Source organism: Papio anubis, chromosome 15 (genome assembly GCF_008728515.1).
Source record: "Papio anubis isolate 15944 chromosome 15, Panubis1.0, whole genome shotgun sequence".
NCBI classification, from domain to species: Eukaryota; Metazoa; Chordata; class Mammalia; order Primates; family Cercopithecidae; genus Papio; species Papio anubis.
The window spans coordinates 7,171,779-7,185,225 of NC_044990.1; the positions used below are offsets into that span (position 1 = coordinate 7,171,779).

General features: G+C 53.9%; 1 protein-coding gene across 2 annotated transcripts; it reads right to left on the bottom strand.

Moving 5' to 3' along the window:
* Positions 1-1,073: 1,073 nt before the first annotated feature.
* CDX2 (caudal type homeobox 2) lies at positions 1,074-10,228 on the bottom strand. 2 transcript variants are annotated; one of them, XM_003913712.4, is made up of 3 exons: positions 7,357-10,200; positions 3,789-3,934; positions 1,074-2,297 (listed from the first exon to the last, which is right to left on the bottom strand). In XM_003913712.4, the coding sequence occupies exons 1-3, from the start codon at positions 7,895-7,897 to the stop codon at positions 2,043-2,045; spliced, it is 942 nt and encodes a 313-aa protein (XP_003913761.1). In that variant the 5' UTR covers positions 7,898-10,200; the 3' UTR covers positions 1,074-2,042. The 2 variants fall into 2 exon arrangements, with proteins under 2 accessions (XP_003913761.1, XP_031511637.1); XM_031655777.1 differs by having other exon boundaries at positions 2,159-2,297; positions 3,793-3,934; positions 7,357-10,228.
* Between the last annotated feature and the right edge of the window lie 3,219 nt (positions 10,229-13,447).

Below are 13,447 nucleotides of genomic sequence, written 5' to 3' on the forward strand. Positions count from 1 at the left end.
GCTCAGACCGGCCCTGACCCGGGACCCCTCGCCCAGCGGACCCGGACAAGGCTTCCTCCTCTGCCCGGCACCCCCCAACCCCGCGCCCCACACTCCTGCCTCTGGTTTCGAGGCCAGGCGCCCGCGGGCCGGGCCACCGGAGCCCCTTTCCCAATCCTGGAGCTGTATACGCCACCCGGAAGGGCGGCGGAATTGGAGAGGTGCTGCAGAGTGTCTGTACCTCTTGCTGTCTCCCGGCTCTGCTCATCCTCCCCAACTGCCCTTAAGGCGCCTCCGTGGGCGCGCTGATTAGGCTCTCGGATGTTGGTGGGAAGATCGAAACGAAGGGCTAAGCGCCCCTCGCCCAGGTCCTGCCCGGAACGCTGAGCTCGGTGGCCTCCAGGATCAAAAATCTCAAAGACTGCACCCCGGTGCCCAGTGGATCGGCCAACTGACAAGCAACTGTCACTAAAAGGATCATTTTCTATTGGGTCTTGAAATCTTGTTTGTGGGGTGATTGGGTGGGAAGTGGGGCGCGGTCCGGGATAAGGAAACTGGGAGGACAGAAGAAAGTGGAGGTAGAAAGGGCTCACAGAAATGCCCAGTGATTTACAGAACACTAAATTCATGGAAGTGCTGTCTTGGGAAAGTAGGGGGATTTTTAAAAAAAATTTAATGCTCACGTTTAACTAGCTGGGTTGTGGGGTGTCCTTAGGAGGGAGTCACTGCAGAAGGGAACTGCCTGCTGTTTGCAAAAAGCCTCCATGTGGATTTGGTGAGATGCTATGAGGGGGCCCTCTCACCCCCACCCCCCATAATTTCTGGCTGCTGGGAAGCAGCTGGCCATTCAGATGTGCATTTTGCCCAAAGGCACCCCCAGGAGAGCCACGCATTCCTAGGCTGGGCTCAGGCTTGGGGGCAGGGAAGGTCTCAGAACCTGCTCCTTCAGGCTTCTGATGCTCTGGGGTAAAATGAGCCTGTCCTGATAACCTCCACTCCCTCTCTGAATTTTCCAAATCAGCTCGCAAGCAAAGAAGATATTTCATTTCTTTAAAAAATAGTTGCAGACAAAATCTGAAGATAAATACAGAATCTGAAATCTGGAAAGCTCATTTATCTCTTTTTCTTTTTAGAAAAAATTCAACTGTGTTCAAATACTCCCCACTTCCCTTCACCATATCACTTCTTCCCCCCTGGATCCAGAAGGCTTTGAAAACTCTGGCTTGGATGTTACACAGACCAACAACCCAAACAGCAGCAACAACAACACAAACCCCCCAACCCCCTTCTTCATCAGCCCCAAGATTGTGAAAATGACAGGAAGTCCAGGCTGGCTCTGGCATTTATAGCACTGACATACATTCAGCCCAGAGAAGCTCTGGTGACAGGTTCTCTAAACAAGTCCCTGTTTGGGCCCCCTGGTCAGGCCTGGAGTCCAATAACCACCCCTCATACCACACCCTGTGCATACACCAGCCAAGCCTTTCCTGGTCTGGGAAGGGAAGAGAAAAAAGACACAGGCCTCCTGGGGGTTCTGCAGTCTTTGGTCAGTCCAACTTTCTATCTTAGCTGCCTTTTTGGCTTCTGCAGTGTAAACCTTGCCTGCCCGGAGGCAGGAGGCCCAGCTGGACCTCCGAGGGCCATAAGCAGGCTGGCCTCAAGCTTGCTGTTCCCCTAAGTCCCTCTCTCCCCTCAGCTCTAGCCAGAGGTGCAGCCTGCAGATCTAGGATGAGAAGAGCTGGGGAGGAGGCTGAAGGCCTCGTTGGTGTGGTTGGTCCAGGCAATGCTTCTGCCAGTCCTGAATGAAGCCCATTGGTGGCTCTCTGTCTCCTCAGTGGCAGAGAGAGCCGGATGGGAAAAAGTAAAAAATCTGGGAGAGTATATTTCTTGAGGCCCCAAATCCCACTTGTCTTACTCCCGGCTCCCATTTTTCCTCTGAGAGCCAGGTTTGTAGGTCTATGGTTGTGGGTGGGAGGGGAGGGGTCTCTCCTGAGGAGTTTTGCGGAGTCCACGCTCCTCATGGCTCAGCCTAGAATTGCTCTGCTGCTGCAGACCACTGTGGGTCACTGGGTGACAGTGGGGTTTAGCACCCCCCCAGTTGGCCCCAGAACCCCAGGGACAGAGCCAGGCACTGACGCTTGCAGGGAAGACACCGGACTCAAGGGCTCCTGGACACTTCTCAGAGGACCTGGCTGAGGCTGGGGAGGCTGTGGTGGCGGCGGAGGCGGCTGCGGCGGCTGCTGCTGCTGTTGCTGCTGCAACTTCTTCTTGTTGATTTTCCTTTCCTTCGCTCTGCGGTTCTGAAACCAAATTTTAACCTAGAAATGGAAAGGTGGAGAAAAGCACATGGTGGTGAAGATGCCAGGGAAAAGAGGAATAGTACCCAGCAGTATCATCAACATCTTCCGCTCCAACTACAGAACTCCAAGTCCTTCTAGAAGCTTTCCTTGGGCGTCCCCATAACAGCCCAGCCCTGGATCCGTTCTCAGGCCCAATTCAGCCTCATGGGGAAGAGTCTTCTTCCTTCCTTGCTCCCTGGGTTTGCTTTCAAAGCAACTTTTATCTACGCATTTACTGGAAAAGTGTAAAGTCTCAGAACCAAGGAAAACAGAAACTGCAAGGCCCTTTCTACACAGCAAAGGGAGGCCAGTGCTGGGTGGTGTACTTCAAATGGCAACCTTTGACCCCTCAAGGCTAAACTAAAATGTAATTTTCCTCACCTTAGAGCTGAAAATGAGATTTAATTGTGTGGCTTCCTGGCTGTGAAGTTGGCCTGTTTTTCTAGACGATATAAATAAAATGTTCATGAACCAAGTCTTGTCCCTCTAGTTTTTATGAGAGACTGAGTATTTTATTTAGTTTATTTTCTTAGGTACAGTGCTAGAAACAAAGAGAATAGGTCTTTAATATGTCTTTATAGACCCAAATGGAATTCTGGATTAAACTAACACCCCTGGCTTTTTTTCACACTTTCTATATCCCTCAAAAGAGAGAGAGAAAAAAAATCAACAACATCAAAAAAAGAGGACTAAAGGTAGAAGGGGACCTTTAAAAAAGTACTCCAGGGCCAGGCACAGTGGCTCACACCTGTAATCTCAGCACTCTGGGAGGCCGAGGCAGGTGGATTGCCTGAGGCCGGGAGTTGGAGACCAGTCTGACCAACATGGAGAAACCCCATCTCTACTAAAAATACAAAATTAGCCGGGTGTGGTGGCGCATGCCTGTAGTCCCAGCTACTTGGGAGGCTGAGGCAGGAGAATCGCTTCAACCCGGGAGACAGAGGTTGCAGGGAGCCAAGATCACGCCATTGCACTTCAGCCTGGGCAAAAAGAGCAAAACTACATCTTGGGGGGGACAAAAAGTACTCCAGGCCAGGCATGGTGGTTCACACCTGTAATCTCAGTACTTTAGGAGGTCAAGACAGGAGGATCACTTGGAGTTTGAGACCAACCTGGGCAAGACGGTGAGACCATCTCTGTAAAAAATTTAAACATTAGCCAGTCATGGTGGCTGGAGCCTGTAGTCCAAGCTAGTCAGGTGACTGAGGCAGGAGGATCCCTTCAGCTCAGGAAGTCAGGGCTACAGTCAGCTATGATTGTACCACTACACTCCAGTCTGGGCCACAAAGCAAGACCCCATCTCTATTTAAAAAAAAAAAAAAAAAAAAAAAAGTGCTCCAAAGACGAATGCTTGCATCCTCCTGCTTCGGTCTCTCCACAGATTTAGATGGCCCCTGCAGCCAGATTTTCTAACTCTCATGGTCCTCTCCCAGGCAGTGGCCCGCCCGGAGGGAGCTAGGCGGTCCCCACCTGCCTCTCAGAGAGCCCCAGCGTGGCGGCCAGCTCGGCTTTCCTCCGGATGGTGATGTAGCGGCTGTAGTGAAACTCCTTCTCCAGCTCCAGCCGCTGGTGGTCCGTGTACACCACTCGGTATTTGTCTTTCGTCCTGGTTTTCACTGTGGAGGAAGGAGAAGTGAGGGCTGAGAACTGCAAGGCAGCCCATCAGTCATGGGTAATGACAAACCTCCCTAACCCAGGGACATTTCTCTTCCTCCACCACCCCGGGGGGCCCGGGTTTGGCTGGTTCCTGCCAAGTCTGACAAGACCCCCCAGAGGGTCCTGTGGGGGGAGGGTGTGAGGCTAGTGGAGGCAACTAAACTAACCTTGGTATTAAGTGGTTTTTAAAAATTAAGAAAAGTGGAAACCTAATTCACACAGAAGATAACAGAATGTAACCACCCTTTCAGTAAACCAAATACAGTACTGGCATATATTTGACACCAACGGAAAGGGGGCAGGGTGAAGTGGTCAGGATCCTGGAAACATCTAGATTTCCAGGTCTAACAGAGATGGAAGCCCACCCCGAAAACAGCTGTCATTGTGGGCACATGTTGTAGAGGAGGTATGGGGGTTACTTCTTTGCTTTACTACAAGTGGAAAGCAGGGTACAGGAGCTGACAAGTCGCCGGAATCATCCCCCAGACACACCAGACCCATCTGGTGGAATTCTGAGCTGGGCTCTGGCAGAGGGAACAGGCAGCAAACCCCTCCAGCTAGGGACACTTTATACCTGCCCAATCCAGGTTTGGCGTTTGGTACTTTTTCTTTTTTGACCCTCCATTTATTCCTGCTGCAAACCTGGCCAGAGTTATCCTGACCAGTGATCTATGCTCATTGGATTGAGTCAACATATTAAATCCTAGATTGATTGTTTTACTGAAGGGCCTTGACAAATAGTGTCCACAATGTTGGAGCAGGCCCGAGCCTGGCGTCTCCACCAGGTCTGTCTTGGCTCAGCCCTTGGCAGAGCCCTGGTCAGAAGCTGTTCTCTCTGGCTCCCTCCCACTTTTGGGTCTTCTTGCAGCTGAACAGGTTCAATCTCCCAGTGCCCAGTCCCACAGAAAGATCTGAAGGGCCTGGGAGTTGCCTGGAGGTGTTTAATGTCCTGCAGGCTGACTTTGTTCAGGTAAAACCCTTTGCAAACCACAACAAAAGCGTCCTGGGAAGATACAGGCCTGATCAGAGGGAGCTCCCCCGAGCCGCTGAAAGGGGAACACAGCCGCAAACAATGCAGGACAAGGCGATCTTATCAAAGAAAAGCCCTTTCAATGCCTTAATAACAACCACATTCTGTTTGAATTACCACTACTGAGCAAATGGCGGCCCTGGCTTTCATCCCCCTCCCCGCCAGGCGTATTAACATAAACACGGCCCTGCAGGCGCATTTGAATGGCCCGACCCCGCGCCTGCTATGAAAGTCAGGGGAACTAACGCGACTTTCTCCGCGGTGGACGCTCGGACACGCGTGACCGCCTCAAACCCACTCCAGGCCATTGGTACTCGCACCTTTTTACAGATGAGGAAATGGAGAATCAGACCAGGTCACGCAGATAGCATCAGGCGGGGTTGGCACCGGAGCCTGACTGGAGCCACAGAGGACACCCCCGGAGCTGGGGCTCAGGGCAGTTCCCTCAGCCGAACACCCCAGGAGGGAGACTCGCCTGGAAGTACCTCGGAGCGACCCTTGCTCGGGTGCTGCCCCTTCAGTGTCCCAGACGGGCCGGGCAAAGCGATGACCAGACCCTGTACTCTCTTCGGCCCGCGCCCCACACCCCCTGGGAACCTAGGAGCGGGGCTGTGGAGGGGTGGGATGAGAGGGACTTGTCAGAATTCATTATTGACTGCGAAAGTCACCACCCTCTTTCCGGGCCCTAAAAGAGACAATGGCAGGGCCGGGAAGGTGTATATCAAAGCAGGCCGGGCCGCGTCCCCCCCATCCACCCCTTGACAGATGACGCTCCGCAGAGGAGCCTGGCTCCGGCCAGCGGGCTGCGGCCACCCCACATTAACATCACAAGGGCACCCGGCGCCGACTGCGGCCTTGCCACCTCGGCGCAGGACTTCACATCTGCTGACCTCGCGGCCTGGGCTCTGGCGGCTTCCCTCCCGCCCCCTTCCCGGCCCGCACCCCGCGGCCACTCTCCCGGGACACGCAAAAGTCTTCCTTAGGGCGTGCGCGACCTCCGCCACCGCTCCCCAGACATGCGCCGTAGAAAGTGGGTCTTTGGGAGCCAGGATCTGGAGGCCCCTGCCAGGAGGAAGGCACCTCCTCTTGAAGAAGGGACCAAACCAAAGCTCTGCGGCCCACCCGAGGCTGATCTGTGGCCTTCTCCCCGGACGGCCGCATTCCCACCAGGACTCTCCCTAGCATGTGCACAGTGACGCAGAAACCGATGCCCAGAAGCAGCCCCTAAAGGGCGCTTTGATTTATACTAGCTATAATTGGCTATAAACTTCTGCCAAGTGCCCATAACCAGCGTGCCTGCCCAATTGGGGCAGCAAGGAGCGAAGCAAGAAAAGCGGAAGCGCTGAGGGCTGTGGAAAGACTTGATGAAATAAAGGGGGCACTCAACTAGGACTCTCCCCACCGCACTTCCTTGCCACGTCTAGGCACACTCGAACACCAGAAGGGGCAGACCCGGAGTCAATGAGCCCCACAGTCCGGCAAACCTAGGATCTTTTTCACATGCACACACACACTCACAGACATCCCTGACACCCTTTAAAGGAAGCTGTGGGAAAATGACCCCTACCTGGAGCAGCGGCTTAATTTCCACCAGGGTTTCCTCCCCGTCTCCCTGCTCTCTCCGCAGACGACTGCCCCTCGGTTTCTTGCCCCTACCCCTCCAGCTTTTGCTTGAAATGACCCCTTCACAGGTCAGAGGTTCAGAGACAGGGCGCGCCCCCGTCGCCTTAGCAGCTGGGGCCAGCACCTTCTTCCCAGCGACAGCAGCTCTACCTGGTCTGTCTGCTCGCTGTACCTTGAATTGGCCTGAATGGCCAAACACTGTCCCACGCACAGCCTAGCCGTCCCCCGACACCCCCCACCCCTCTCCAGGTCAATTCTCTTATTAGATGGCTCAGATGGGGAAAGAGAGAGCGGAAAGAAATGGCCTAGATCTAGCCCAAGAAGGTTCGAGCCTCCCTCTCTCCTCCGCGGCCAGGAGTCACGCAAGCAATGCAGGCGGCAGCAAGTGGGGGAGGACGCGATTCTGCCCGCGTCCAGCAGTGCTCACGCCGACATTCCCTAGAGCTTCCCGAAGATGTCCCGGGGTTGCGAATGAGGAGCTATTGAAAAGAGGACGCCTGAACACGGTGTTGTGAGACTCATAATATTCATTCCCAGGCTCTGTAGGTCAGAGAAGCCCCGAGGGTCCAGAGGCCCCCGAATTTGTTCCCGGACCGTGTCCCTCCTGGCGCGGAGCTCCCAGACAGCCCGGGACGCCCCTGTGCGTAACGGACCGGCGGACGCGCAGCAGCCAGTGGCTCTGCCCGCGCCTTCCCAAGCAGGGTCCGGCAGGGCGCAGCCTCGGCTTACCTTGGCTGCCGAGGGACTGCTGCGTCGGCTTCCGCATCCACTCGCACAGGTTCCGCCGCTGGCCGCCGGGGGACAGCTGCTCGGCAGCAGCGGTGGCGGCGGGCCCAGGAGGGCCGGGGTTGAGCGTTTGCAGCAACCCAGAAGCGCAGGAAGGCGCGGCGGCCGGGTGGTGCGGGTGGTGATGCGCGTGGTGGTGCGGGTGGTAGTCAGCGGGGCTGCTGTAGCCCATGGTGGCGGCCGGGGAGCCCCCGTTGAGGCCGTGAGCCACGGCGTTGGCGGCGGCCGCGGCGCCTCCGGGCGCGTAGCCATTCCAGTCCTCCCGGAGTGGGGCGCCGTACGCTGCCGGCCAAGACGGCCCTGGGGACTGCGCGCTGTCCAAGTTCGCTGCCGCTGCAGCCGCGGCCGCCACGTGGTAACCGCCGTAGTCCGGGTATTGCGGGGGGCTGACGAAGTTCTGCGGCGCCAGGTTGAGGCCGCCAGAGTGGCGTACGGAGCTAGGGTACATGCTCACGTCCTTGTCCAGGAGGTAGCTCACGTACATGGTGGCGAGGGCCCGGGAGCAGACCTCACCATGCTGCCTGGGGACGGACGCTGGAGGCTGCCGGGGGGCACGAAGGGAAAGGGGCGAGGGGGCTCGAGGAGCGGCGGGTGGCTGCGCCCCAGCCTGCGGTGCTCTGCTGGCTCCTCGCGGCGCTTCTGCCTCCGAGGCGGTCCCTCCCTCTGGCCTGCCTCCTCCCTCCCTCTCTTTCTTCCTTCTTTCCTCCCACCTCCTTCCCACTAGGCTGCAGAGGCGGGGAAGACCCGCCACAGGCTGGCGTGCGGAGCCCCAGGCCGGCGGCCTTCCGTGATTAACGAGTGTTTACAAGACTCTATTAGTAATGACACAGACACCAATGGTTGGAGACGTCGAGGCGCAGCGCGCACTCAACGCACAACCCCCTGAAACATAATTTGCATTTTAAAAGATAAGGGGGGGGGAGGTTCGTGAGAGGGCAGCGACCTGATCACAGCTAAATATTCAAACCTTTATTGTTAAGAGCTTCCTCCTTCCAACCTGGTGCACTTTAACCTCCAATCACAGGTTCAAAGAATGAAATCAAGAGACTTACAAAAGACAGGGGAAGAGAAAAGTCTATCTTGGTGGGAATCTGAGCTTGGAGACAGGAGCAGTAGTTGTTTATGCATTTGCAGGGAAGGGGGCGGTCAAGAAACTCCTTCTGTCCCAAAGAGAAAAGAAAAGAGAAACCATTGCTTTGATGAGAACGTTTCTGACCAACCTGGTAGGTGACAAGCAGAGAGCCCTAAGAGATGGGCCATTCCTTCCCGCCCTGTGCTCCTGGCCGGGACGACTGCAGCCCTAAACAACTGTCACCTCCAATCAGTTATTTTCTTGCCCAAGGAAATTACTCGCCCTCCGTACAAGATAAATTATGATCCGAGATTCAGGCTGCATCTCTGACTTCATCTTACCTTTGAGATTTGAGTTAAAGCGATTTATTGATAAACGTTTACATTCAATAATCAAAAGTTTTAAACTACAAAAGTAATGGGCATGTGGTAGAAGTTAGGCTAGTGGTTATTGGCGTGCATAAGGAGGCGAACTAGGGGATCGCTGGTAACGCTGTTTCTTAGGCTGCTGGTTACATGGAGTGTCAGTTTGTGAAAATTCATTGAGCTACACTTGTATTTTTCTTATACTTGCATAAGTGGTTAACAATGAAGGAAAAGAGAATTTCTGCTAATACTTACCTAGGTATTTATGTGTCTTACATCATACCTATATCTTTAAAACTCTTTGTCCTTTACAAAGTGAAACATTCTCCTAAGAAATTTATTTTTCATCTCCAGGAGATCACAAGGCAACTCAGGGCCGTTATTAACGATTGTTAATGAAAAGCTCTGAGTTGAGAAAGGATCTCTCTCGGTTTGGGAAGCGCTGCGGCCAAGGGGCCTAGGGCTGGGAGCGACCGCCTTGGGGACCGGAGCCGCGCAGCCGGGAATCGGGAGCTACCCAGACAGGAGCGCGGAGGCGGCGAGATTCGGCTCTCGCGCGCGCCCAACTGGGTTTCAACAACAGCGTGGAGTGGGCCTGCGGCCGCCGTTCACCTCCTATACCAGCCTTTGACAGCGCTGCCAGATTCGGGAATGAGGATCACTGCGGCGAGGCCCGGCGGGCTGGGCAGCCTGACTCGGTGGCTTTGAGCGCTCTCAGAACCCGCGGGCGCTCGCGGCACTCCTGGAGACCTGCACTTGTCTGTTATTGTCAAGCGTTTCGGTCGGATATTTGTCACCATCGCCTTCATCCTGTCATTTCTGGGGTGCTCTCCAGTGTCGTTTATCTCCCTTGAGCCTCACATCCCCCTAGGATTTAGAACAAAACCTAGGAGGTGTTTTTATCCTCCCCATTTTACAGGTGACAACCAGCAAGTTGCCTCTGCAGACACACCTGAAAACGATCAGAACTAACCTAGGGCTGCGGGATCCCCTGTTTTTGGTTCCTCCCACCCTTTGTGTTTGTAAGGAAGAAGGCTAAAAATGAGGGTGGTGGGGTACTCAGGGGCCAAGGAGCTGTGCACTCAAGAGGTGGGAGACCGAGCTGGTCCTCCTGGGGGACTTCCAGGGCCTGGCCTGGACAGCCGAGTGTCATCGGACTTCCAGAGAAATAAAACCGGATGTAAATTGCAAACCCCGTTACAAAACCCAAATCATTGAGAGAAGGGCAGTAGGGGAGGTCCACAGACCTGATGGGGCGGGAATGTGGGAGGTTAAGTGGTGGGCACTTCGAACTTTTGATCTAGCAAACATCTTCCTCCTCTTCCTGGAGACACAATTCCCCTTTCCATCCCCCACATTCCCCCCTTCCCAGGCCTGAGCTCTGGAAGCCGAGGCTGAGGCTCCAGCCTATGTCTTCGGAATGCGGGCATTCTTTGGAACAATCACTTTATTAGGGACAGCCATTCCCTCCTCCCTGCGGTGGCCGCTTCCTGCGTTTTTATGGCCCAGGCTGCCGGCCTCTGGCTAATTGTCCCCATTTTCCAGCTGTGTCTCTGTGCTGTGCCCTGAAGAAATGGCTCTGGCCTGCTCATCCAACTGCTTTGGGAGCGGGCAGGGCTGCTGTGGTCCCTCAGGTCAAGCCAGGCCCCAGAGCAGGCCAAGCCACAGGGAAGCCTGAGGCTCACTTGGAGTGCTCCAGCCATGGAAAGGAAATCATTGTGAAAACGAACATTTCCCTCACTGCAAAAATGGGTCTCCTTAGCAATGGCATGGCACAGCTGTGGTCCCAGGGTCTAGACTGTTTGGTGAGGGGAAAGGAGCTGGTAAATGATGTCCTTGGACAAGCTTCTCAGAATGTACGCATCCCTGTACATCCAGGTTGCTCTCAGCCAGGAGAGGGCCCAGCTGGGTCCCTGAAAAGGCAGGGTTGTGGGAACAGTCAGAGAGGGGTAGAAGGTGGCTGACAAAACTCTAGGAGCCTGGTCATCTTTGCTGTTAGAGAGTCCTGGCCCCTAGCAGTTTGGTGCCCCATGACTGGCTCTGCTCAGGGGCAGCCTCTCCAGCCTCTCCAGCTTCTAAGCGCAGGCCTGTGTCCCTGGGAGGAAGCAGAAGCCACCCACATCAGGGCTCCATGCAGGGCTTTCTTAGTCCTAGGCCCCAGGTGCTTGGCAGCTTTCTTAGGAGCCTTTTGGCCTGCACTGAGCAGCCCGCCGGAAGGGAAGGGGGGTGGTCATTCTTTACCCCCTGATGCCAGAGGTGCCCTTCCACCCTGTAAGTCCTTCTGCTGGGCCAGAGAAGCCTGCAGCAACTCACTCTGGGAGAGGCAAACTTGTTCGGGAAGCTCGGGCCTGCGGTTGGCCTGCGGCTGAAACTGCAACTCCACAAAGCCAGAGCTAGAGCTGACATCTAAGGCAGAAAAGGGTGGGGGAAAAAAGAGACCCTGGTAAATGAAGCAACAGTAAAACTGCAGGAGTGGCCACGATCAGGTTATCAAAAGGACGCCTCTGTTACTGACAGTGTAGGGGCCATTCCACATTCTTCAGAAAGGGACCAGGCACGCAGGATCCTGGCTGGTGGCAAGGGCAGGGGCCACAAAGGGGGTGGGATGCAGGAGGCTGCTGGAAGGGCAGGCTGCCCCTCCAGGAGGACGAAACACTCCTTAAATCCAGACAGCACTGACACAGCTCCCTCCCTGCTCAAAGGTCCTAGTATTTGCTCTGACTAAGGGGACCCTGCTCTGCCTGATAATTGTGGCTCCTGGAAACTGGGGAGCCCAGTGACTAACATAGCCCAGTTAGGGCAGGCCATCTCTACCCACCTTAGCATGTAAGTTGATTTTCTGAATCTTTTTTAGATCAAGAAAATTGTCCAGCCAGGCACAGGGGCTCACACCTATAATCCCAGCACTTTAGGAGGCTGAGGCAGGAGGATCACTTGAGCCCAGGAAAGCGAGACCTTATCTGTATAAAAAAAATTTAAAAATTAGCTGGGTGTGGTGATGTGCACCTATAGCCTCAGCTTCTTGGGAGGCTGAGGTTGGAGGATGGCTTGAGCCCAGGAGTTCGAGGTTACAGTGAGTTATGGTTGCGCCACTGCACTGTAGCCTGGGTGACAGAGGGAGACCCTGTCTCTAAAAAATTTTTTTTAATTTGAAAAAAGGACAATAAAATTATCCAATACCTTCTATACCTTGCACAGGAAACTCTTACCTTGCATTGACCTGAATTCCAGGGATAATTAAGGAGTGAAAAGGAAGAGAATGTCAGCTGACAAAATTATGCAGCTTGACCACCTATACGACTGTGGAAAAACAGCTCAATCTCTACTCAATTCGGAGTTTAGGGAGTCTTTCAGCCATTGCACTCAATCAGCCATCTACTCACACAAAGAAAGGCTCAGTAATGGTTCGTTTGACCCCAACAACCCTGTCTTGCCCTGCCACAGCCCACTCAGCTAACATCTCTGGGAAGGAAATCAATGACACTGTCCTTTCTGTAGGCCCTCCCCAGAGTCCGCCACCTGTCCAGCCCTATCAGGCCACAATGGATCCCAACATGTCCACCCTGAACAGCAGGGAGGGACCACAGCTGCCCACAGCCACCCAGGCTTCATTCACAGCAGCAGATGTGTCCTTGCCCAGTGGAGTGAAGCATGTTTTCTTCCCAGGCAAACTGGGTGTCTGACCCTCTCTACCTGAGGAAAGGTTTCTGAATTGATGGGAGGTCATGTGGGCTAACACGTTACCACTCAGGGACTAGGCTGCAGGAGAATGCGATGAGAAAAGCCAGCTGTTTTACGTTTGTTGTGAACAGACCACCAAGTTTCTGATCCAAGGCAAGGAACACTTTTTTTTTTTCTTTTTTTTAAAATTTATGCTTCTCTATCCAAAATATATTCTCACATCCAAGAGATCGAGGAAAATTAAGAGCCTCAGGAGAAAGGGTAATATTTGGGTACAGAAATCTGGTTTGGTACATTGGGTAAAAGTTAGGCAAATAAATAGTCGTTGCCCATTTTCTTCCTTTCTTCTGAAACTAGGGCCTGTGAACACTGTTTGGGCATTGTATAACACATTCTGTGTGGTGGGTGAGGACAGAGGATGATTTAAATCCACAAAAGGGAGGGACTTGGAGGTCTCAAAGATTGGTGTCCCTACTGGGAACCAGGACTTCCAACCCAAAGGAAACTTCTTGATGCTAGGAGCCCAGGCTTCTCAGGCAGCACCAGCCAACTGTTACCACGTGGCCTTGGAGTGGAGAGCTTTCAATGAACATTTGTTCACTCACCATTGTCTCGTGCCTGGAATGACCTTTGTTTGCCACATGAAAATATGTTCCTAGGAAGTCCTACAGGGTAAGTTTCATGTGGCTAAGGGAAGGAGCTTAAATAAGGCTCTGCTCTTCTTGAGTTACTGGGCCCATTGGCTGGCTGCATTCCCTGGAGGGGAACCAGGGGTCTTAAAGTATGTTTAACCTTTCTATTTTACAAAGGTGAACCCAAGGCCCAGAGAGGTTAGATGATTTTCCCCAAGTTGCACAGCTAGCTGTTCAAGTCCCTTAAAGTAAATGAGCTGCAGTATGTGCGTTCTTTGCAACCC

What these genes read in the sequence shown, in the direction of transcription:
- CDX2 (XM_003913712.4), bottom strand. Translation starts at nt 7,897, where the DNA reads ATGTACGTGAGCTACCTCCTGGACAAGGACGTGAGCATGTACCCTAGC. An exon ending in GCAGTCCCTCGGCAGCCAAG is followed by an intron (nt 3,935 to 7,356) that starts GTAAGCCGAGGC and finishes CTTCCTCCACAG; the next exon opens with TGAAAACCAGGACGAAAGAC. An exon ending in TGGGGCTCTCTGAGAGGCAG is followed by an intron (nt 2,298 to 3,788) that starts GTGGGGACCGCC and finishes TTCCATTTCTAG; the next exon opens with GTTAAAATTTGGTTTCAGAA.